Genomic DNA, 24342 nt, shown 5'->3' on the forward strand with positions numbered 1-24342 from the left:
CTTTATAAAACTGAGGTGTGATGCACTTACCCATCCCCCCCCAACTCTTTGGCTTTGAATACCCCATTCATTTGAAAACTGGGAAGCCTTCTCAATGGTGGCGCCCCTCCGGTGAGATAACTTGGTGTCTAATGTCTTCTCTTTGTTCTGTTGCTGCACAGCGCGTAGAGCCATTTGGAGGGGAGCAGCGCAGAAAAATCAGCCATAAATAAATCAAAGGAAACACACAGGCTGCAGCAGAGAGGCAAAGATGGGGTGCTTCTCCCCAGTCGTGGATGTTTGGGGAGAAGCAGACCTCGTCCTCGCACTTACATTTTTCACAAACTGCTCCTCCTTTTCCTGCGGGACAGCTGCAAGTAAAGTCCCGGCCATCGTCCTCACAAGTGCCTCCATGTAAGCAGGGGTGAGAGTCACAGGGCCGTGCAGGTTTCCTGGTGGTGGGTACGATGCGCATGGGCTTCTTCCTGTCTGTGGTGGCTGGAAGAGTGGTGCCGGGCCTTTTGGTTGTGACTCCCCCGGAGGTTTTCCCGTTCAGCCATCCCGGATTCAAGGTCCGGGGCGCAGCGGTGGTAGGGAACCGCTGGGAGCTGGCGGCTGTGGGTGCCATTGTGGTGGCGATCGTGGTGGTGGTGGTAGTGGTGAAGAGTTGGGGGATCCAGTCTAGAAGAAGATCAAGAGGAAGGTGACAGGGTTGGGAGGCTGGGATACAATGGGAGAACACAAGACATCCACCGACATAAGACGGGGAGAAGACTGAACGGGGAAGAGACCGAATCAGAGAATCAAAAGTTCTCTCCGCTGGCTTTGCAGTTGTGGACCCCACCACAACCTTGGAGCCCACCAAAACCGCAGCTCAGGCAGGATAGCTTTCTTAGGAATTAACAGAGCAGTTGAAAGAAATATGAGAGCTGTCCCACTCAACCCCAGACGAAGCAACGGATCAAAACTCTGGAGAAAGCCAGCCCATGAAGCAGGTGGCAGAGAACTCCGTTCCATCTTTCCCAAAGAGAGGAAACCATGAAAAGCAGCTCTCTTGGGGGAAGGTTGTAGGAACTGGCATCACTGGCTCCTGGAGAGGGTGAGGGAACTGGCATTCTGCCCGCCAAAGAGGCACTGTGTGTCTTCACAGCAAAACCCTCTCTGAAAGTCCCAGCAATGGAGGACAACAAGGAGAAGTTAGTGGACCTTCTCAAGTTTAGCTGGGCTCTTCTGGGCCTGAACGGAGAGAGATGAAGAACTCTTTTGTAAGGAAAATGTCACAGCAGAGACAGAAAAAAGGGAGAAAGCCAAAAGACGGGACAGGAAGGTGAAGAGAGGCAAAGAAAGGGAAGGAGGGAGGGACCCACCAAAGTCCATGAATTTGATGTTCTCCTGCTGGGGTCGCCTCACCAAGATGGTTTTCTTCTTAGAGACTTTGATCTGCTTCAGAAGGGCCTTCTGGATGTCGGCAGCCGTGTAAGAAGTAGCTACAAACACCGAGGAGGAGAAGAAACAGGAGTCTTGGGGGGCATCCTCCATCTCCCGTGAAAAGGAAACCTTCAAGCCAGCACACAACCTCCCCCCACACCTTTGAGCCACAGATCTTCCGTCCCCCCAACCGTGCTTGGTTTCCTTTCCTTTGACTAAGCAAAAGGCACGCCTTGAAAGGGGTCTTAGGATGAAAAGAAAAAGACTAAGTGCTTTTTTCGTGTGACCGGCTCAGAGGTGCTTTGAACTAAAAACAGGCCCTTGGGCTCTAAGGAAAGAAAAGGAGGATTTTGTTCCTCGTTCCCCACCCAGTCCAACGGAAGGTTGATCCTGCATTATAAAAAAGTAGAAATCCGGGGACCAGATTCTGTTGCATCATTTTGCCTTCCCTGAAATTCCAGCAAAAAAACATAGCTTCTGGGAAAAGCAGAATGATTATCATCCCCTCTCCCCTACAATCCCTCACTTTTAGGAACCGAGAGAATGGGGCAACAATTCAAACACTTTGGCCTTCAGCTTCCAACATCCTTGACCACTGGCCAGCCTGGCGACAGATTATAGGACTTTTAGGTCAACCACAGACACAGCCAGAGTGGGACTGTGAGGAAGGAGTGGGACTGGGAGCAGGGAAAACCTCCCTGGGGGCTTTGGGCCCATTGCTCCCTTTCAGCCCAGCCTACCTTGCTGGATTGGTGTGGCAGGGGAAAACAGGAGCACTACAGATGTAGCCTCAAGACGGACAGAATTCAAACCGACCGACAGATCCATCATAATCTAACAGAGGCCTGCAGGTCTGTACTTCCTTCGAAGGTGTGGAGAAACCAGGTGCAGACTCACCTGGGTCAAAATGGGTCTCAACGATGACCCTCACGGCACTGCTTTGGCCCAGATGTCGCACCTGGACGCTCTTGAAGTCTCTCTTGACATCTGAGTTGCGGAAAAGCTCGTCCAGCTGCAAGTCAGGCAGACGGAACAAGGAGAGAGAACAACATTAATAAAAAAGATTTAGGGATCAGCCTTGGGGAAGGATCCATATTCACCCATCAGGGTCCTCATCACGGCTGACTAACTGATGCAACAGCTGGATTTTCAGCCAGGCGGACTGACAGGGGTGCTGATCCCTGGGGATCCCAGGAGAGTCCCAACTTTACTGCACAATTCCACTGAGTGGAAAGCCACCACGGTCTCGTGGCGGGGGGCTGGTTTTCTGCGCTCACTTACCACACTTTCAATGCTCCGGGCCGTCTCCCCAAACAACTCCGATTTGGGATCGGCCATTTCTGGGGTGTAAAACAGCTCTTGGCCTTCCACCTCTTCCAAGATGAGGACCCCCTGGAAGACTTTGGTGGCTGCGTGGAAGAAAGACGGGAGGGGAGACAAGGCCAGGAAGAAACGGTTTGGTTAATGCAAAGAAGAGAGGCGAGCGAGACAGGAGGAACATTAGACATATCACGTTTTCGACACCCAAACCATCAAGAGTGTTCAGCCCCTTGGCAGAAAGGGGGAAGCGACAAGGTGGTGGTGGATGAATAGCACTGCGGTTTTAGGGTTAGTCTGGATGGATCAAGAGAAAGCGTATGGGGGTTAGTATTTTGAGGGTGCCAGGTCGGCGTAGCAAAGAGCCCGGGTTGTGAGAACTGGCAGAGTTTACCATACAAGCTCCTCCAAGTTGCAGCCTGGGTGGGGACCCTCCTGGACCGGCTGAGTAACAAGAGAAAGAGGGTTAGCTGGGGCGAAGTGAGAAATACATCATATGCTGAAAAAAGAGGGTGGGTTACTGGCATGCAAACACTGGGCCAAAAGGGGGAGAAAGAAAGGGAACGAGAGAAGAGGAAGAAAAGAGAAGAGATCTCCCCCCCAACCCCATCATTTTCCTACATGGCTCTCGCTGATCCATGTAAGAAACTTGCAAAGTTTCCGGAGAGAAGGAAGCAATGGGGATGCGCTGCATTTCCTGTACCAGAAAGACTGAGCAGCAACACACCAGAACCACCAAGAACATTGTTTACAAAGCATGATTTGAACCTCATCATCATGATCCCCGGCTTACCCAGCCAATTTTCCATCCGATTTTCAGATATCTCTTACAAATTAGGCAGCCTAGGCCTCCAAAAACAGATTAGAATATAGGGAGGCGAACCTTTCACAACTGAACCCTAAGCAGAGGGGGAGGAGAAGGATACTGTAAAAAGAATCAAACTTTATCTTCCTTTCCCATTTTTCCCCCCAGTTTGGGAATGTTTATTGATTTGGGGGTGAGGGGGGAGAATGTCTTGTTTCGAAAGCTTTCATAACGTGGAATTATGCGTCGACTATTTTTAAATAACTGATTAGGGGCCAACACTTATTTTTCCATACTCGGTTTGCTTCCTTTTTTTCACTTCTCTCCCCAGGCACATGGATCCTAGACAGCTCAAGAAAAGGAACGAGAGAAGCTGGTTTGGGCATTCTGGCTTGGCAACTGATGCTGAACTATGCATGAGCAAAAGGCCAGAAAGTTGGGTCCCAGCCCCTAAGTGCAAGCTGAAAAAGTCAGCCGTGGGATCTCCCCCAGATGCTCCATGTCACCGGCCTCTGTACGCACTAACTTTGCTTCAGTTGCCGAAATATTATTCAGGTATAAACATGGAAATGTTGCACTCTATTGTATTGTACTGGTTCATATAAAGGAGCAAACTGGAAGCACGGAAGTCTCTCTCTCTCTTATATAGCCACTCATCTCACAAATGTGATGTTTTGCTCTGTTACGGGACGGACGTTGGCAAGTTTTTGTTGCGTGAGGTTGGGTGCGTGGGTGGGTCTGTCTCTGCAAGTGAAGGAAATCTTTTCATGCTCTGCATTTTATGGACCAGCAGAGAGCTTGGTGGACCACGGAAGGTTGCTAGGTCCTGATCCCCAGCTTATCAATCCCAATTTTTACCTTCTGGCATGAGACAAGGACTCACGTGAGGCTAAGGCTAGAGAACCAAGGGGGAAGGCAGCTGGAGCAGAGTAAGAAAGGGGAGCAGTTATATCTGCATCCTAGATAGACTCCCAGTTCTGTAGGCTTCCTGGGGGACTCAGCCAGACTACCTCCCTGGACTGTCATTGTGGGGAGGAAATGCTACGGTGGATCTCTTAAAGCTCCCGGAGGAAAGGTGAGGCCCGAATCTACCAAACGTCCCAGTCAGCTCTGTTGTGCATATCAACTCACTTGAAATGCACTGGGGTGGCCATGTCTGACCAAAGAGACTGAAAATTGCAGCTGGGCAAGGAAGCTGAAGGGTAGACCCCAAAATGTCATTGTCACCCTCCCCAAACCATCCAGCTAGCTGACCCCACACAGAGGGACCCGACTTGGCTTATTTCTCGAGGATGCTTTTCTAGAGAAGCTGGAATTTTGTTCCGAGGCGAGGCTGGCAAAGCTCAGCGCCAGCGAAAGAAACCGGAGATTTACCTGGGCAATTACTTCCTTCGGCGTCCGCTGCAGGAGTCTTGCCGTCTGAGCAGCATCCGAGGGGGGTGTTGTAACAGGTGGCTCTCTCGATCAGGTGGGTACCTGGCACCTTGGCTTCTTCTACTTCTTCCTCCCCTGCTCGGCAACAGGAAGAAGGTTGGCCAGATTACAAATCTGGTGCGCAGGCCAGGGAGGTCCCAACGCTTGGTCTTTTTAAAATCTTGGCTTTAAAATCACTGCCCGATGTCTCGGTGTTTTTAAGTTATTGTCGTAAGGCGGCCTGTGCAAAGGACTCATCAATCACTGGGGGGGGGGGGGACTGTCCTGTTTTCTACAGCAGCCGTAAGGGACTAGACGCTTAGCTTTTTCCAAAAGAAAGTTAGAATCTATTGAGTTTCAAACACAGACTACCGACTGACCATTCTTTGACATCGATTAAAATAAACGCCCTTGTGGTTTGATCAGCAAACTGGTCATGCCCAGAGAGTAGCAGGCCATCCATAGAACTAGTTTTCAAATGCTGATTAAAATCATTTTGAGTCATTCTGTCCAAGGCTTTCACCCCCGGAGCACCAATGAGTAACCCCAGCATCTGTAAGGAAGTTCAGGCATATACACACATAGCTAAGTTGGGCAACATACCTGCCGAGCTGGTCCCGCTGCCTTCCTGATCTCCACTGGTGCCCAGTTCTGGATCTCCGCTGCCTTCCGCGCTGCCTGATTCAATGTAAGCCAGCTGGGTGGTGGCAGGAACAACCGGGGCTGTCAAGAGGGGTCGGATGGTGGTCTGGCGGATGCCCTGAGTAGTCCACGGAAGGGTGGAGAGGACAGGAGGCCTGGTTATCCTCCGAGTGACCGGCTGGCTCTGGCGGGAAGCGTTGTCTTCTGGATGCCAGGGAGAGGAAGATGTCCTGGTCAGCTCGGGAGGCAGGGCTGTGGTTTGGGGGGCCAGAGGGAGAACGGAGTCCAAAGGACGTTGGGTTGCAGGTGGGGTGGGGTGGCTGGCATGGGATTCTGGAAGAAAATCAGAGAAAGAGGCAATGCAGAGAAAGGTCCCAGGAAGACAAATTGGGGGAAGCACATCTTGTCTTGAAGGGACAGCCAAGAAAACCAATAAATGGATCCTAATGTTCTCACTCGAGGCCCCAACGACCAGGCTCAAATTGTCACGTTTTGGACCCATGATGTGAAGACCCAGCTCTTTTGGGAAGACTACTGTGCTGAGAAATGTGGAAGGAAAGAGAAGAGGATGACCAGCAGCAAGGGGGATGGACTTAGTTACAGTGGAGATGAATGCACCATTGGAAGACATGAAGGACCAGGTTGGGGACAGATCCTCCTGGAGAAGGTCTATCCATGTGTTCATTAAGCGGTGACACCGACGTGATGGCCCATATTCAGCCAGCCAGTCAATCACATCCTGCCCTGGTGAATGAAACCTTGAGCCCTAAATGCTATTCAACAATCTTACAGCAACCTTGGGGTATAGGCCATTCTCAGAAGATTGCAGTGGCTGTCACGTATGATTAGAGGATCACACGAGGAACCTCCAAAGCTGCTTCATATCTATCCAACCCCTGGTTCTTAGTAAAGTTCTCATTGCTGCCGTGGTTTACAGAAACCTTCCACGTACAAAGAATAAAACCCCTGGCACCAAACGATGGCTCTGGCTTACAATTAAACGAGCGGATTCAGATGCTGTGAGTTGATCAAAGCAGAGGCATGTTGTAGAAGACTAGGAGTGCAGAAGAATCATCAAGGGGTGTGTTTGTGCGCCCATGCACATGTGTGTGTGTATATATGAAAAGAAATCACACCTATGGCAGAATTCATTTACAACTCTGTTTGCTATTAAGCACTGCACATACGGGAGAGAAAATTGGGTTTGTAAAAACACATACATCCAAGCCACCTCTCGGGTATTTACGAATGTCGCCCACCTATTCAGATGCATATAAGCCCCCCAAGTTAAGCTGACTGGGGAGTAAAAAAGCAACGAAAATTCCACGCAGAAGAGACAACTTCCACACCCCTGAAACCTCAACCGAGCAAAATCGGCCTTTCTTCCGACCAAATTTCTCAGCTACTTTGCCGAACTTCAAGGTTTTGCTAGATCTGGGCCACTGCTCCAAAAGCATCTTAAAAAGGGAGTAACACAATAGTTATCCAGATCAATTTCCAGGGGTGTCAGGATCCCACAAGTCAAATCAAAGAGACTGGGCAGTTAACTTGCATGAAGATGCAACTCTCGTATCGTTTTCTTCGGGGAGGAAAAAAGGCTTGTAGAGTAAACTGTTGCCTCGTAGAGGTAGAGGTATTTTATCAGAACAATTTGGGGGGTACAAAATACAGTTTCCAAAGCTTCTTTGAAGGTGTAGTTCTTCTCCTGGCTCTTTTCTGCCAATTTAATTCTAGCTCAAGCGAATATTTTAGATTGGCCTGCATAGCACATGCCAAAATCAATAACTTCTCATCAAGAAGCAGGGCTCAGAAGAGCATGCAAGTTTCAGAACACATCTGAGAGCTGATTTTCAACAATTATCAGATCAAAAACCAAAGGCTGGTCTCCAAGATCAGCAGCTTGGCACACACGTCAAAACGTTGCCCTCTTCCTGCCCCAACCGTGGATTTAGCTCCCTCTCAGAAACTCAAGAGAGAGAGTTTTAAAGCTCAGGTTTCATAAGTGGGATGTGGATTTTCACACTGGGGCGACGTTTGCCCCAGTGCTCTGAATTGGGCCAGTTCAAAACCAACCAGCTGGATTTGTGCAACGGATCGCTCCTCATGCCAACCCAGCCAAGGGGATTAGTTTTGGAGGTTATGCAGGTGTGAACGAATTCATTTGGTACCCAAGTGAAACTCATGTGAATCTTGCTGGATTCCCTTTGGCTTCAGATGGGGTAGCTTTGCTGCTATCTGTAGTGCTCTCTTGATATCTAAAAGGACAGATAGCTCTTTTGGGTCTCCAGAAAAACAGAGCCTTGCATTACTGAGCAAAAGAAATAGGAATGACTCAAAGTGAGAGAGGACTCCCGTTTGGAACCTCAGGGTGGTTCCACTTCTTTATCTACCCCCCTTTCCCCATATCGTCCTTTGCCTCTCCCCCTGCAAACCCAGTGAATTCAAGACTTGGTTCCAAAACATGTTTCTCATTAGCTTTGATAACCCGCCAAAGCCAAAGACCACACTGCTGGAATATGAAGGACGAAGGTCCAGCTGTATCTGAAGAGCATCAGTTTGGAAAAGGCTCACCTTGCACTTTTCAACCATTCTAAAAGAAGGGGCAGTTTGGGGTAGCTGTCAATCTCCCATGCAATTGTTTGTTCTAAGCAACTCTGTTAGTGTTCAGATGTGTGACCCTGGGGACTCACCTGGGCACTGGCCCAAATGCTTCACCTCTATGACCTTCCCTTGCCGGCAAGCAATGGTCCTCAACTGACACTGGTCACCATAGGTCACTCCATCAGAGCCACAGACCTAGAAAGTAGGAGGCGGGATGTTGGGGGCGGGGAGAGGTGGGAGAAGAAGAAACAGGGAATGGTGGTTAGTCAGGCAGGGATGAGATGAAGATCAAATCTGGGGAATTCTGGGGAAAAACCCAGCCGCAACCAACAGTAAGAGTCATAAATGGGACCCAAGAACAGAGATACCATAAACTGTCCAAGAGAAAGGGATTTAATCATTAGTTAGAATATGCTTATAGACTTGGCAGATGTCTAAAGCTCAACTGTTTGTCCATCTCTTTCAGGTTCAACTGATCTCCCCTTCGTAAAATGGAAATTAAAAGGAAAAACACTAAGGTGGTTGGGAAGGAGACCTAAAAGAACGGTTGCAGGGTGTTTGTCCACAGAAGTCGTGATGGTCTGTGTGATGGAGGACTTGGATGAGGAGGTTCAAGGACAGAAGCATTTCCTCAGCCCACAGCCTGAGCCTGGGAAAGCGAAGAGGATGAGACTGTCCTAAGGAATTCGTAGTATTTAGTTGCAGGCTTTGGGAGTTAGAGTTAGTCTGGTGAGATTCTGCCTAGCAGGTGCAAGCTTAGTAACGGAGCTGTTCCAGTGCTGTCTCGTGGAGTTTCTTGGGCTGAACCTGACAGTCCGTGGGAATGACCTTGGGAGACAGGAGGAAGACCCGCAGCCTAGATTATGGTCAGAGAAGAGGCAGCTGAGCCCGCAAGTGGGGGAAAAGCACGGGAAGCTTTTCAGAAGGGACCCTCCCTAGTTTTCTGGAGATTAAAAGGAGAGGAGGGGAGAAACACTTTCCGTCTTGCAAGATTCAGTTTAATGTACGTCTTCTCTGGACTACCTTGAAGGGCTAACCGAACAGACCTCGCATGCTATTATTGCAAATCGGCACTGGTGTGATTACAGATCCCAAGGGGGAATTCCCACCTCCCAAGTTCTTGAAAATTCGCTGAGCCTGATCTGGCGGGAGGTGCTGTGAGCTTTACAACATCTCGCCCCCATTTTCACCACTGCTCCCTCTGCTCACCTTGGATGTGTCAGCCTCCGTGCAAAGTAAGGACGGGCACTCGCACTGGGGAAGGCCGTTCACTTCCACACACGACGCCCCGAATTCACAGGTCATTTCAGCGCAGGACGAGGGTGCTGAGAGATCTGGGGAGCATGGATGACATTCAGTGGGAAAACAAGGATACCCAGCTTCCAACTTCGTCCTCCCAGGAATAAATCTTCCTTTGGGTCCAGCAGAGAGGCGTTAACCTTTAACCCACAAAGCTGTTGCATCTGAATGCCCAACCATTCCTCGCCCAGCTTACCTTTCTCACAGCCGGACATTCCCAATTTGCTTCCGCTGGGACATTGCCTGCATTTGGTGCCAGTGATCCCAGTTTTACATGAACACAAGCCGGTCATCTGTTCACAGTCATCACGCACCGAGCCCACAGGGTCGCAGTGGCAGGCTATTCAGGGAAGAAACGGTTTGGGAAGAAACAAGCTGGTTTTAGAACTCCTTCCCCCATTCGGAGCATCCTTCAGAGGTGCGGGCTCCAAACTCCCAGAATTCTCAAGGATGGGCAGGCAGGCTGGGGAATTCTGGGAGTTGACCTCCATGCAGAAATCTGTGGGGAATGCTAGGAGCTGAAGTACGCACATCTGGCAAGGACCTGTGCTGGATAAGGCTGGTTTATAAGAAAGAAGGACGGCTCTTTTTTCAGTGAACCAGAAGGTCCTTTTTATTCAAATAATCTGATTTCTTTGTGGATATGACGAGTAAAACCTCGAAATAGCTGCCCTATGCCGGCCCACAGACTTTGCACAACTTCGTCTACACCGATTCATTATCCAAAGTCCCTTAGCCATTCCTTTTGTCCTAGAGACAGGGACTTTTCTGTCATGGGTACATATCTTTGGGGGGAAAAACCCTTCCCCAGGAAGTCTATACGGCCCCCTTTTCCCTGGCCATTCACTGGAAGAATGTACAAGAAATTCCAGGCCAGATGTAGTTCATTTTAGTGTGCTGGGGAATGTTTTTAGCCTACCACTAGCTTATCTCTGTTACTTACTGATTTTATTATTTGTGTTTTAAATGCATGTGTTTTGATTATGCATTTTTAGTGGTTATCCACTTCAGGGGTGTGTGTGTGTGGGGGGGGTGCTCGTCTGAAAAGCAGACCATAAATCTATGAAATTAAACGAGACTTCTATTACTGTCTGTCTGTTCCTTCACTAACTGGAGACTGAGCATAATACCTCCTTGCATTTAAAGCAGGCTGCTGGGCTAAGCCGGTAAAGCCAACTGTAGCTCAAGCAGGACTCCAACGCGGCCTGGATGTTTCACACCTCTGGTACGGCTAACCAGAGTATGGGTTCCCATCATGGAACAGCGCAAACAAAATGGTGTGTAGATGTGATGGAATGGACTTATGAAGGCCAGGCTCAGGGAGATAAGCGTGTTCTTGGTTCACCGCAAGAGCGTGGGAAGTTCAAGAGGATGAGGCTGGCACCTCCCTGAGGAATTCACGGTGTTGTGGCTGGCTGGCTTGGGAGCTGGGGTTCAGTCTGGGGAGATCCTTGCTAGAGGTTGTAGCTAATAAATACAGCAGAACTGAATTTGCATCGTCTCTTGGAGCTCTTTGGGCTAAATCTGACATCAGCGGCGGGAAGAGGGTAACTTCCCTACTAGGGTGAATTAATCAATGGAGAGAGAAAAGGGTTATACCTTGATAAAAACCACTTCTGGCAGCCTGCTGCCATTGGACCAGAGGAAAAAATACACTTTGCTATCTCCCTTTTTCACCATGCTTCCCAGACAAGAGCTCTCGGGCTACCCCTTGTCAAAAAGCACAAGAGATGAGATGGGAAGGCAAAGGGGTTGAGAACACCACCCACCTCTGACCCCCAGCCCTCCATCAATAAATGGGATGGGGTGGGAAATCTCTCTGCAGACAGTGGGTTTCTTGAAAACTGGAGTTGGAGCCGTGGAAATGGCGCTGCTCCCCTTTCAACCACCGGTTCCGATGGTTAATGATGATGCTATTAGACAACCCACATGCAAATTCCCAGTAGGATCTCTGGCATCTAATTACTTCCCTGTCTTGTGCGCACGCTGGTGTGTGTCGCACCCCTCCCCAAAGATACATCTGATAGCTATCCAGGGGCAGCGCCAGCGCCCAGCAACCAAAATGGGAGCACGTATCTTAATTTCCCACCTGGTGCTTCACTCAATTTTTTCCCCCCTCTAATGGTGGGGAGTCCGGATACATCCAGCAGTTTCCATTTCAGGATTGACTACTGCAGAACAATTCAGATCCTCGAGAGAGAAAGAGATGTGCCTGTAATAATTTCACACTCGCTGTCTTTCGCACACACACACACACAAGCACGCACTCTCGGTTGTTTGCTGCTGCTTCCAAATAACACTCTTTCTCTTGATAATCCCCCCCTTTTCCCCATTTGCCACTTTATTGATTTCCCTGCTTTGATCTCCAATGGACCTTGAAATTAAGACAGGCTCCCCCCCTTCCTTTCCCCCTCTCTCCCCCCACCCTGCCCCCCCTCCCCACTTCACTTTCTTGTTTGCTCAAGGAATGGCTTGTCAATACAAATCTGGAGAAACTGACATAAATCTGATCAATTCCCCTGCCTGCCGAACTGTAATTTGGTTCCTATTTCCCCAAAGAAACCGAGGAGGCATCAGCTAAAAAGAGGAGCGAAAAAAGATGACGAGAGAGGGAAAGCCTCGCCAGGACATGGCTGGGAAGAAGCAAAATAGTTGACGGACGATTGGTTAGCTACTGAGCTGAAGAACTGCTGTATATAGTTTCTAGCACATCAAAAATATTAGCCTGGTGCAGTTAGCAAGCCTGATTTTTTTTTTCTTCACGATTGAGAACGCTGGCTCTGAATTTTTAATTTATTTTATTCTGAAAGGCACTTACAGAACAAAAACAGAGCAACCCACAGAGCCAAAGGAAAAGGGGAGTGTTTAAGCGGTGGGACCTTGTTCCCAATTTCTCCCAAACCTGTCCTTCTGTCGAAAACTTTCTGTTTTTTTTTCCTAGAGGCCATGCTACAGTATTCTGCTTTCCCCAGCATGGGGCTCAGACTAGTTAGGCCATAAAGAGATAAAAGACCCAAAGTTGTACTTGTTCGGCATCATTCGTACAAAGATGCTGATGGGCTGATGACATGGATCATATTGATCGGGGGATGTTGAAGCTCTGTTTTCGGTGCAGGCTGCACTTCGGCACAGCGTCAAGGACAGCAAACTCCAGAAACGAGAACAGTGTGGTTTTTGAAAGCCTGCCAAAACATGCTGGCTGGGGAATTCTGGGAGTTGAAGTCCACCCAGCTTTAAAGTTGCCAAGGTTGGGAAACACTGATTTATACCCACCCGTATGAAGACTGAGTTACTCTGAATTTCTTTGTTTTTCCCTTCCCTGGATTAAGGAACTTTTTATCTATAAATCCTGTTCCCTCCTTTACGTTCTCAGAGTCCGGGAGATATTCTATCACACACAGGCATCTGGAATAAGGCATGACAGCTCTGTGTGTCACAGCGTCATCGTGCGAATGAGACAAATTCTGTAATTCTCATCCTTTGGGCAATAACATTGGGACATGTATGATCTCCTCTGCCTCCCCAATCAAGCTGGTGTATGTCCTGCATTTTAAAAAGTAAAATTCTACTCCAGTGCTTGTCCAGAAAAGCTGTTTCCTTGTGATGCTATAAATGAAGGAAATCAACATCAGCATCCCACCAGCTGGGACACCAGCCGATCATAGCTTGTTTTGCTCAGAAGCAAAAAGAACCCCTCTCTGCTCAACCTGAAACCCTGAAAAGTCCAGGTAACTTTAAGGCTTTCTTAAAGTAGACCCCAACTTCCTCTCTTTCTGATATTTTGGGACCAGAAATACTTAAAAGGACAGCTGAGAAGTTGAGGATTGCAGTCCCATGTTTCAGGGTGGCACCAGACCCAGCGGGGAGCAAACTTTTCCTACGATAATAAAGACTAAAAGTTTTGAATCCTGGAGGCAAAGAAAAACATCTCTGCGACTTTAAGTTAAGGCCTGTTCTACAAGATGGGGAATGATGCTTCTTATAGTAGGAAACTGCTGACGGGCTTAAATTCAGAGCTTCTGCTAACATCTGGAGGGAAGTGAAGAATTCCCTTCCCATGGGGTCTCTGGCTAACATCTGGCAAAGAGCACAGTGAAATCCAGTTATATCGTTAACATCTGGAAAAGACACCATTGGGTTTCTCCCCAAGTTCTTTTAAACACAGAGAAAAAAGAAATGTGGTTGTAGCTAACATCTGGAAGACATCAGGGCACTTTTCCTCTAGCATCTGGAGGAAAGGATTTTTTTTTTGCAGAGGGTAAGCAAATAGAACCAGCTTCCCCCAACATCTGGAGCCAAAATCTCCCATGAACTAACATGATGGAATCAGATCAGATTCCTGTAGACACAACTTCATTCCAAAGAGAGTTTGGAGATTTCTCTGGCTGCAGGCCAACTCTGCATTTTTATAAGCTTGCTCTGCTGCTGTTTTCAATTAAAACACACCCACGTGGATATTCACCCCAAGTCTGATCTTTTGAAAAAATGGGCTCCTTGTTATCACCCTTTTCAGAATGACTTTTTTTTCACATGCGCTGGGTGTGAGCTGACCTTCTGCTCTAGAGATTGTCACTCTGAGCTTCTGGAGGACGGAGGGCGAGAAGTAATTCCTACCTAACACTTCCATCCATGCTCTCTGCCCCACAGATAAGACTGAGACAGTGAGAAAATGAAGCCGAGTTTGTTCTGCTATTTGTCCAAGGAAGCAACCAAAAATCAAAGCCTATCTCAGCTGAGCTTCTGAAGGGCCTTCCCTAAACTGGACTAACCCCCTCCAATCCAGCCCCCCAGACTTTGGCCACGCTTGTTGGGAAGGATGGGGAATGCAGTCCGAAGCCATCAGGTTGGGGATCTCCAGACCAAGAAACCCAACCCCAAACCTCAATAATATATTAAGTGGCAGAAGACTCTTTGCTGTTTTCTGTAACAAATTACAAAGGGGGGAATTGATCAGTAGTCAGTTCAATGTTTGAAATAAGCACCAGAGGGAATCTACATATGAATGGTGTGAACATAACAAAGAGCCTTCTCCCATTGCATTCTTGAATAATATAACCTCTCTGACTACTGGCGGGTCCCTGGGCACCAAAGCCTCCACTGAGCTAACTGGATTTTCTGGCTTCTGCATCCTGCAAGGGTCTTTCTGGTTAGGAACACTAGAGGCAGCCTGCTATGGAGGCCAGCGGTTAGGACGCTCAGCCCAAAGGTGCAGAAAGACAACCCGGGGGCCACGCAGCCTTTCCTGGATGTCTAGAGTCACCCTTGTGCATGGCTTTAAAAACAGGCTTTCTTTTTGTGGGGGGGGCTTCAAAATTCTGACACCCCCCCTCCAAGCTTGCAACCTCTCAGGAGAATTGGGGATCGAATGGGGGAGGTGAAGCAGGTTCTACCCCCGTGTGTTTTTCCAGCCGGGGCTGCAAACACAGGTACTCACGGGTGCAGCCGCTCTTGCTGTCGGTGACAATGCCACGGAAGTTCCAGAAGCCGGGTTCGCAGCGGTCGCATTTCAGCCCCCCAACGCCGGGTTTGCAGGAACACTGACCCGTGGTGGGGTCGCAACTCCCTCCATAGGAGCCATAGGGGTTACAGTGACAAGTGCCTACGAGAGAGGAGGCAGGGGATGGTGAGGTCTCCACAGATCGGTTTGGTGGGGGTGCCAGCAGCCCCTCGCCCCACCCTATTTCTCCACAAGTGGAAGAGTTATCAGAAGCAGCAAAAACCTTGCTGGCTCTTGGAAGGGGAAGGGGAAGGGGAAGGGGAAGGGGAAGGGGAAGGGGAAGGGGAAGGGGAAGGGGAAGGGGAAGGGGAAGGGGAGGGAAGGGGAGGAGGAGGAGGAAAGGAAAGGAAAGGAAAGGAAAGGAAAGGAAAGGAAAGGAAAGGAAAGGAAAGGAAAGGAAAGGAAAGGAAAGGAAAGGAAAGGAAGGAAGGGAAGGGAAGGGAAGGGAAGGGAAGGGAAGGGAAGGGAAGGGAAGGGAAGGGAAGGGAAGGGAAGGGAAGGGAAGGGAAGGGAAGGGGAGGAAGGGAGGGAGGAAGGGAGGGAGGGAGGGAGAAAGGGAGAAAGGAAAGAAGGGGAAAGGAAAGGAAAGGAAAGGAAAGGAAAGGAAAGGAAAGGAAAGGAAAGGAAAGGAAAGGAAAGGAAAGGAAAGGAAAGGAAAGGAAAGGAAAGGAAAGGAAAGGAAAGGAAAGGAAAGGAAAGGAAAGGAAAGGAAAGGAAAGGAAGTCAGGATTTGCAAAAAAACTGAACACTACATCTGATCCTGCATTCTGTATTTCTCCTGTGGGACTGTGTTGGGCATGTAATCTGCAATCGGCTGGACAATCGTTCTGAAATAAAACTGTGTGATGGGTGGCTTCTGATGCGTCTCGGAGCTGCGCCTTCGAAAAGAGATTCGAAGGCTTGCCAGCTGCTGCACCCACAGAGGATCCCTGTCCCAGCCCACTCTATTCCTTTGCACACTGTCCAGCTACAAAAAGCAGCTTTTTTTACTATCAAAGAGAGACTGCTCTCCGTTTCCCTCTGCTTCTTCTCATGCAAAACTTCCCAAGGGGATTTACCCATCCCTCTCTGCTGTCGGCTGCAAATTCCCAGCTGCTGGGAACGAAAAGCTTGGGCACAAACGGTCCGGCCCTTTATCTGTTCCTCCCAGGGAGTGGACAAATGGAAAGGCAGTCCATCCTCGGGAGCAAGACGGCAAACCGAAGGGTGACTCTCATTGCTTTGGTACCCTCCGAGGAGGGAAACGGGGAAGGGGAGAAACGATTGCAGAAGCCGGTTGCGGAGAATAAAACCGAGGCCAGATGCACCGGGATGCGCTCACAACCTGGTGATTGCATCCTGATTTATGGCCCTTGCTGTGGATGCAAAGGCACCAGTGGAAGTTCACTGCAACACAGGACAGGGGGATGTGGTGGGCAGAGGGGACGCAAACTGTTTCTGAGAGCCCTCTGGGAAAACTCAGTTTGATCTCTGTTTATCTCAAGCCAGCATTGCCTGGTTGTTTTGAAGCTTGCTGCAACCAAATAACAAATCTAGAGGTTTCTCCTTCCCCTAAAGGAGAGAATCTCGCCAGGGTTACAGAATGGGTAGTCCTCGACTTACAACCACAAGTGGGACCGGAACTCCTGTTGCTAAGTGGTGTGGTCATTAAGTGAGTCACGCCCGATTTTATGACTTTTGCTATGGTCATTAAGTGAATCTGGCTTCCCCCATTGACTTTGCTTGTCAGAAGCCCTGTGGGAAGGTCGCAAATGACGATCATGTGACCCCGGGATGCTGCAACTTGCCAGTTGCCAAGCGCCCGAATTTTGATCGTGTGACCACGGGGACGCTGCAATGGTTGTAAGTGTGAGGACTGTTCGTAAGTCGCTTTTTTCAGTGCCGTGTAACTTCAAATGGTTGTTAAATGAATGGTCATAAGTTGAGGACTACCTGTAATCTTTATGCTAGGCTCTGCGATCAATGCACAATTAAAACAGGTTCCCCAATTGGGGCAGAGAAGCTTCCTCAAAGGAGAGCTAACCCAGCAATGACTAAGTCTTCCCCTAAATGGCTCAGGTTTCTAGTCCTCGTTATTATGTTGCAGAAGAGAGGCTTAGTTTCATCAGGGTGATGTGACTAGTTTCCAACGCAGCCCAAATGGGAACTCTGGAAACTTCCCAGAATAACTTCCCCATGTCTTTGGGGACCTCCATCAAGTGCGCAAGCAGAATTTAGCTTTAGAGTGATTTCCACAGATTGGCATCGGGCACCCTCCCAATTGAACTGAATAAATAAACTGCATGTAAGTCAACATAAAATATCGCTACAGGCCAGGTTGGAAAGGGTGGGGCCTTCAGGCTGAGTGAGAATACCTTCCTAAGCCCTCCCCATGAGTTTTCATAGGCAGACACGAGATTTTAATTTCCAGCTTGGCTTTTGAGCTACTTCACTGCATTAATTATCAATGCGACCCCCGGAGGGAAACCCACCGTGGCTTTGGACTCTGATGGCTCTCTGGGTCAACAGCTTCCGAGCGATTAAAACCACTTTTGGAACACCGCCGCTGAATAAATGACCCGGTGCCCAAAGTGCCTCTACCGAACCGCAAACAAGGCTGCTGCGTCCCCGCTGGCTGCCATCGCTCTAATGGATGCCCGCTAACCAGCTGGCCCTCGGCCTCAGCTGCTTAAAATGCCACCAACTATTTCCTTGTCTCGTTAGGTGAACGAGATGGCTCTGGCTAATTATTCCATAAAAAATTAATAAAATCCGCACTGGTGGGCTTGAGTGCAGTGGGGGGAGCGAAGGAAATGCAGGACAGATTGGGGCAGAGGAGCGTGCTGTCTCCCAGGCCCTCAAGAGTGCCAGGGAGGGCTTCCCTACACCCCGAGCTCACCTTTCTGAGACAAAAAGAATGAATTCTACTTACTGGGGCATCCAGCTGATCCAACCCCAAGAGCTAAAGTCACATTGTCTGGACAGCAGCCATAAACGGTTTTGCTACAGTGAAGGAGTTCCGGCGAAGATGGGAGAGTTGGGATCCCTGGAAGGAAAATCAGAAATCTAGGCAAGGCAGTGACGATGCCACCAGCAAGTAGCTTCAGCCCTTGGAGCCAAGTCAAGAAGCAGACCCTGCAGGAATGCCAGTTTCTTCTTGCAGGGGGTCAGGAAGGCCTGTCCAAAACCTTTACTTCCCACCAACCTGGATGCAAAAACTACCTTGGCAGGGTCCCTGGCTTGCCACGTAAATGTCCTGGCGTTTCTCGCAGCGGGATTTTTTCAGTTCACACTCATTAGCATAGACCACCCCGTCGGAGCCACACACCTATGTTGAGGAAAAAGGAGAGGGTCTTGTCAGGGCTCATTCGCGATTAGCATAGCGACTGTGGAAAGCAGTAGCCCCTTGGATGTCAATGCCTCATTTGGGAGCAGGCCTATTCATGAGTAAGAGCCTCAGTGTAACCCCTGAGTAGCAACAGCACAACCTTCGGGTCTCCTGGGTTGCTCTTCTGCAGTTCTACCCCAAGGGAGCATTTAAACTGTCCCGTTTTACATCCTTAAAAGTTGACAGCCAACTTTTTCCATTGAACATGATTATCGTCTAGGCTTTATCAAAGCAACAGGGTTGCCCCCCACCCACCCAAACTGGTGCCTTAAAGGCTCTTGAAGAGAGGAGAATTATTCTTGCAGATTTTGGGTGCAGGCTAGGTTAAGACTGGCAACTAAATAAGCAGGTTGGAAGGATTCCGAGATAATTCTGCCTGTGATCTCTCGGCACAGCAGGGAAAAAAAAAAAAACTTAATTCCAATCTCCCTGGTTCAGAGAACACATCTGCTGGCATCCAGGATGTCATACATGCATGGCGTTCATATGCTTTCCACATTCCCGTCAATAAAATATGCAAATGCATGCCAGTGAAATTAATGAGAAACAGAAAAGCCCCCGAGGGCAGAGAAGCATTAAAGACACAACAGAGGACTTAACTCAGCCCTCAGAAGTGACGCCTTGCAGAAGCCTGCCACGGAATTGTTCAGTGGGAACTCAGGAGGGGTTCCCAGAGAGCATCTGGACCAACCCCTTGCTCCAGGCAGAAAATAAAGCGTCTAGCTTCTCCAGACTCCACTTCGAACCCGCCAGTCCAATCTCCTCTTTGCCTTCATTGCCCAGCTACTGCCCCGCTTACCAGGTTCTGTGGGACAGTCCCACAGGTATAGTCACACACGCAGCGGTCATCTTCCATATCCTCATCCCACGAGCCCCCGTACGTCCGGCAGCTGTCTCGCTCGCACTCAATGGCGTCTCCGGAGCCGGACCCACCTCCTGAGCCGCACTCTGCACGAGAGAAGAACACCAGGGCTGTGCGTTCCCTCCATCAGGGTTCACAGCACGAGATATTCCACTCCTCGTTCAAAACGACGTCAGGTTTCTAGCCAAGATGATCAGTATCTTTATCTGGGTTCAATTCCTGGCGACTACAGAGATGCGTCTGTGCAGCGTCCTGGCCCTTACTTGCACCGCACGAGCCATAAAACTTTCTTCAATGAACTTTCACGCCAAGAATTTGGGGTAAGAGTACAGAATCTCGAGAATAGAGATATGGCCCCCTATTAAGGAAATACCCCTCCTCCTCTTTCCATCTCAGTGTAATCTCTCACATGTGGCTTTCTGGGTAACAGCATGGAAGGAAACACTGCTTTTTCCTGGCATGGCTTCTCGGTCTAATCAGCACCTCTGGGATTCCATGGTGGTCTCCCATTAACCAGGTTTAACCTTGCCTAACTTTTCAAGCTCAGCCTACTTGGTTCTATGCCATTTTTAGAGCTATCCCCCAGTAAAAGGCATCTGAGCCTGTGAATTAGAGGATTTCTATCCATTTGTCAATTAATTTAATCTACTGAAGATGTAAAATAAGTTCTTGTAAAAACTGCCTGCGTTTTAGGACGGCCTCCTGAAGGACCCAGTTACTGAAAGGAGAGCAATGATGAATTGCGTTCATTCAGTTTTTTAAAAACACTCTCCAAAAGGAAGTGCTTCCAATGGCTTGTTTCTTCTTTTTAAAAGTTTATTAAGTCATAAAAGGCAGGAAGTTGGTATTAGTATACTGAAGTTGATTCGCATAATGCATTTCCTTTCCCCTGCCGACCCCGTGCACAGTCTGATTAAATGTCATGTTCTTCTTTCCGCAAACCCCAGGCTTCGCTCATCCCATGTCTTGGCTACCCCTTTGCGCAAGCTGACTTCACAACAGACCTCAAGGGCCCCAGAGAGCAAGAGAATTTTTTCTCCTCTCTTTCTGAAACAGCTGCCAATTCACAGGTTCGAACTGATCTCTCAAACCGGAGCATTCTGAACGTCGCTTGATTGCTGAGCACAAAGATTTCATGTCTGCTTGTTGTTATCCTTCCTGGATAGAAATACATCCCTCCTATGCTCACAAACACTCTTAATAGCTGTGTGTGTGTGCTAGGGAGCCAGAACACACTGCGGTGTGCTATGTACTAGAGTGGATCATCAGGGCAGTGTGCTATATACTCTGGCTTGATTTCCTTTTTGTGCAATCCAAAATCTGCCAAGCATAAGGGGAGGGAGGGAGGGAGGGAGGGAGGGAGAGAGACATAGAAAGAGGAAGGAAGGAAGGAAGGAAGGAAGGAAGGAAGGAAGGAAGGAAGGAAGGAAGGAAGGAAGGAAGGAAGGAGACATAGAAAGAGGAAGGAAGGAAGGAAGGAAGGAAGGAAGGAAGGAAGGAAGGAGGGAAGGAGGGAGGGAGGGAGGGAGGGAGGGAGGGAGGAAGGAAGGAAGGAAGGAAGGAAGGAAGGAAGGAAGGAAGGAAGGAAGGAAGGAAGAAAGGAGGGAGGGAGGGAGGGAGAGAGGGAGGAAGGAAGGAAGGAAGGAAGGAAGGAAGGAAGGAAGGAAGGAAGGAAGGAGACATAGAAAGAGGAAGGAAGGAAGGAAGGAAGGAAGGAAGGAAGGAAGGGAAGGAGGGAGGGAGGGAGGGAGGGAGGGAGGGAGGAAAGGAGGAAGGAAGGAAGGAAGGAAGGAAGGAAGGTAGGAAGGAAGGAAGGAAGGAAGGAAGGAGACATAGAAAGAGGAAGGAAGGAGGGAGGGAGGAAGGAGATATAGAAAGAGGAAGGAAGGAAGGAAGGAAGGAAGGAAGGATTGATGGAAGGAAGGAAGGAAGGAAGGAAGGAAGGAAGGAAGGAAGGAAGGAAGGAGACATAGAAAGAGGAAGGAAGGAGGGAGGGAGGGAGGAAGGAGACATAGAAAGAGGAAGGAAGGAGGGAGGGAGGGAGGGAGAGAGGAAGGAGACATAGAAAGAGGAAGGAAGGAAGGAAGGAAGGAAGGAAGGAAGGAAGGAAGGAAGGAAGGAAGGAAGGAAGGGAGGGAGGGAGGGAGGGAGGGAGGGAGGGAGGAAGGAGACATAGAAAGAGGAAGGAGGGAGGGAGGGAGGAAGGAGACATAGAAAGAGGAGGGAAGGAGGGAGGGAGGGAGGGAGGAAGGAGACATAGAAAGAAGAAGGAAGGAAGGAAGGAAGGAAGGAAGGAAGGAAGGAAGGAAGGAAGGAAGGAGACATAGAAAGAGGAAGGAAGGAGGGAGGGAGGAAGGAGACATAGAAAGAGGAAGGAAGGAAGGAAGGAAGGAAGGAAGGAAGGAAGGAAGGAAGGACGGAAGGATGGAAGGATGGATACATAGAATGTGGATGGATGGTGGGTGGGAGGAAGGAGACATAGAAAGAGGAAGGAAGGAAGGAAGGAAGGAAGGAAGGAAGGAAGGAAGGAAGGAAGGAAGGAGACATAGAAAGAGGAAGGAAGGAGGGAGGGAGGAAGGAGACATAGAAAGAGGAAGGAAGGAGGGAGGGAGGAGACATAGAAAGAGGAAGGAAGGAAGGAAGGAAGGAAGGAAGGAAGGAAGGAAGGAAGGAAGGAAGGAAGGAAGGGAGGGAGGGAGGGAGGGAGGGAAGAAGGAGACATAGAAAGAGGAAGGAGGGAGGGAGGGAGGAAGGAGAGAGAGAGAGAAAGAGGAAGGAGGGAGGGAGGGAGGAAGGAGAGAGAGAGAGAAAGAGGAAGGAGGGAGGGAGGGAGGAAGGAGAGAGAGAGAGAAAGAAACAGAGCATGGCAAGCCTTCCTTTCTCTCCCCTTCCTCAACGCTCTGAAGTGTGAAATTAAAGCACCGAAAGCACTCCTTGTGGGGCCCTATTACCGGCCATCGCCCTTCATTATTGGCAGCCAAAGAGACCACGCGAAGGAGAGTCGGGGCAGGGACGGAAAGGGAAAGGGAGGAGGAGGCCCCTGACGCACCAGGGAAGAAGGGAGTCTAACAAAGGCGGGGGGCAGAGGCTGCTTCCAAGCCCCTTCCTCTTCTCAGCTCCTGCAGGCAAGTCCCCAGGTACAGCCTGAGCAGCCGCCCAACTCTGGTGACCCCCCCTTATGCTCGCCAATGCAGGTCAGGTGCTAAGAAGCTGAGATTCGCGAGCTGAACCCAGGAGGAGGGAGAGGATTTTGAAATTCCCGGCTCCTACAAGCACGCACAGAAAGACCCCCAAGAGAGACCTCGACCGCATTCATCAGCAAGTTTGATTCTATTTGCCCCAAAACAAATCAAGCCCAAGATTTTCCCCCTTTGGGACCGCCGAGATGCATAGCCAAAGCCTTCCAAAACTACCAGAGATTTCCAAAAGTTGTTTCTAGGGTGGATGATTATTTTTAACGGGGAAAAAAGGGCGCAAATTCTGGGATGCCTCTTGGAAAATGAGTCTTTGCTGTTCCAAAGCCAAGGGCAGGCCTCAGCCCAGAAAAAGCCGAGTATCTCTATATTACAGTTATAATCCCAGAGGAAAATTAAAAAAAGAAAGAAAGAAAAATTGTGCCAGCTTTATGCCACTGGAGAAGCATGAAATACAACCACCAACATTGGAGACCGCTAGATGGGCCACCCGTCAAGATTTAACTGGATCTGATAGCCATCTTACTTAAGAATTTAGTAAAATGTGTTAGAACTTAATTCATATGGGCACCATTCATAATCTGACTAGCAAAGCAATCCATTTCCTGGCTTTGCACAAACCCCCGAACTAGACATTTATTTATTTGCTATCCTTTTATGCCACCGTACTTCTCACCGTCAAAGACTGGTGGTGGGGCACGATTCAATCAAACCAGCAACTCAACATAATAAATCAAATCCATCAAATCACGTTTCAACGGTCACATCGAAACGAAGAGGAATAGCTGCCCAAGACCAGAGGTCAACTCCAAATGAACTAAGTGACCTGGATTTGTACACCAGGCTAAGCTAGGCCAGGTATTAACCCTGGGTCATACTAGCCAAGATTAGCGAGCCTTAGCTTGCTAAGAAGATATTTCGAATTTTAATTTGGAGGGGAAGTTTCTATTCAAAAGCTGGCTGAATCTTAAAAGCTGGTACAAAATTCCCAACTGTTCTGGCTGTTTTTCAGACAGCAAAGGAGGAAAAGCGTCGGGACGGTCGAGCAAGGAAGAGCTTACCGTCCTCGCACGGACCGCTCTTCACAACCTCCAGCTCCTCCTTCTGCTGACAAGCCGCCAGACGCAGCTCACACTCGGTGTCATAAGTAATGCCATTGCTTCCACACACGCGGGCCACGGGCTGTTGCTCGCAACGTGGGCAGAGGCACTGCCCATCGACACACTTCGCCCCGAAGGAACACACCGTGGCCCCACAGGCTTCTGCAGAGGGGGTGGGGGGCGAGAGGAGAAAGAGGTCCGGGAGCCCGTGAAGCTATTTCAATGGCTGAGTGGTTGGTTTGGAGGGGAACCGGGTTCGAGGGGATGGGGTGCTGATGGGATGCTAAGGGGGGCCGAAAGGCAGCCCAGATCTGGGAGGACCCTCCCGGACAGAAGGAAACCCGGACTCACTGCAGCTGCCTTGGGCTGCCACCTCGATGGAGACCTGCTGGATGCAAGCCTGGACGTGGAGTTCGCACTCGCTCCCGTAGGTGTTCCCGTCGGTGCCGCAAACCAGCTGAGAGGAGGCCACGCATTCAGTGGGGCACACGCACCTCCCTGTCTCTGCCTCACAGATGGCACCAAACTGGCACTTTCCACAGTGGTCTGGAAGGGAGGAGAAAGACGTCAAAATGGGGATTCATCGGCAGGAAGCTTTGAAACTCACCTTTTCCCCCAAAGAAGTTCAGGCTAGCATTTCTGCTAGGATGGTGTGATTTCACGGACTGCAACGGGGCGGCAGGACTCCCCTGCCACTGACTGGGGATGGTGGGCATCGGCGTGTCCCATCTGATGGGCCAGCAACCACCCATCCTGGGTTTAAAAGGTCTCACTTTGGAATGACATAGTGCCCGCACCTGCATGGTGACAGGAAGGCCCTTGGCTCAATTCCAGCGTC

At 49.5% G+C, this 24342-nt stretch overlaps 1 protein-coding gene across 1 annotated transcript in view; it reads right to left on the minus strand.

Moving 5' to 3' along the window:
• The window catches only part of AGRN (agrin), a 155728-nt gene that overhangs the window by 21937 nt on the left and 109449 nt on the right, over positions 1 to 24342 (minus strand). Inside the window, exons 9-23 of the mRNA XM_088136758.1 lie at positions 23856 to 24050; positions 23466 to 23666; positions 19148 to 19296; positions 18183 to 18288; positions 17893 to 18006; positions 14919 to 15083; positions 9681 to 9824; positions 9395 to 9519; positions 8275 to 8380; positions 5546 to 5917; positions 4904 to 5038; positions 2689 to 2816; positions 2305 to 2419; positions 1347 to 1466; positions 313 to 660 (exon numbers count right to left, since the gene is read on the minus strand). Coding sequence (XP_087992884.1) covers positions 313 to 660; positions 1347 to 1466; positions 2305 to 2419; positions 2689 to 2816; positions 4904 to 5038; positions 5546 to 5917; positions 8275 to 8380; positions 9395 to 9519; positions 9681 to 9824; positions 14919 to 15083; positions 17893 to 18006; positions 18183 to 18288; positions 19148 to 19296; positions 23466 to 23666; positions 23856 to 24050 — 2523 coding nt within the window. The remainder of the gene's footprint in view (positions 1 to 312; positions 661 to 1346; positions 1467 to 2304; positions 2420 to 2688; positions 2817 to 4903; positions 5039 to 5545; positions 5918 to 8274; positions 8381 to 9394; positions 9520 to 9680; positions 9825 to 14918; positions 15084 to 17892; positions 18007 to 18182; positions 18289 to 19147; positions 19297 to 23465; positions 23667 to 23855; positions 24051 to 24342) is intronic.

The sequence above is a fragment of the Python bivittatus genome, unplaced genomic scaffold (assembly GCF_059951505.1).
Source record: "Python bivittatus isolate LINGU-HERP-01145 unplaced genomic scaffold, Pbiv_v1 ctg000090_np1212, whole genome shotgun sequence".
NCBI lineage: Eukaryota > Metazoa > Chordata > Lepidosauria > Squamata > Pythonidae > Python > Python bivittatus.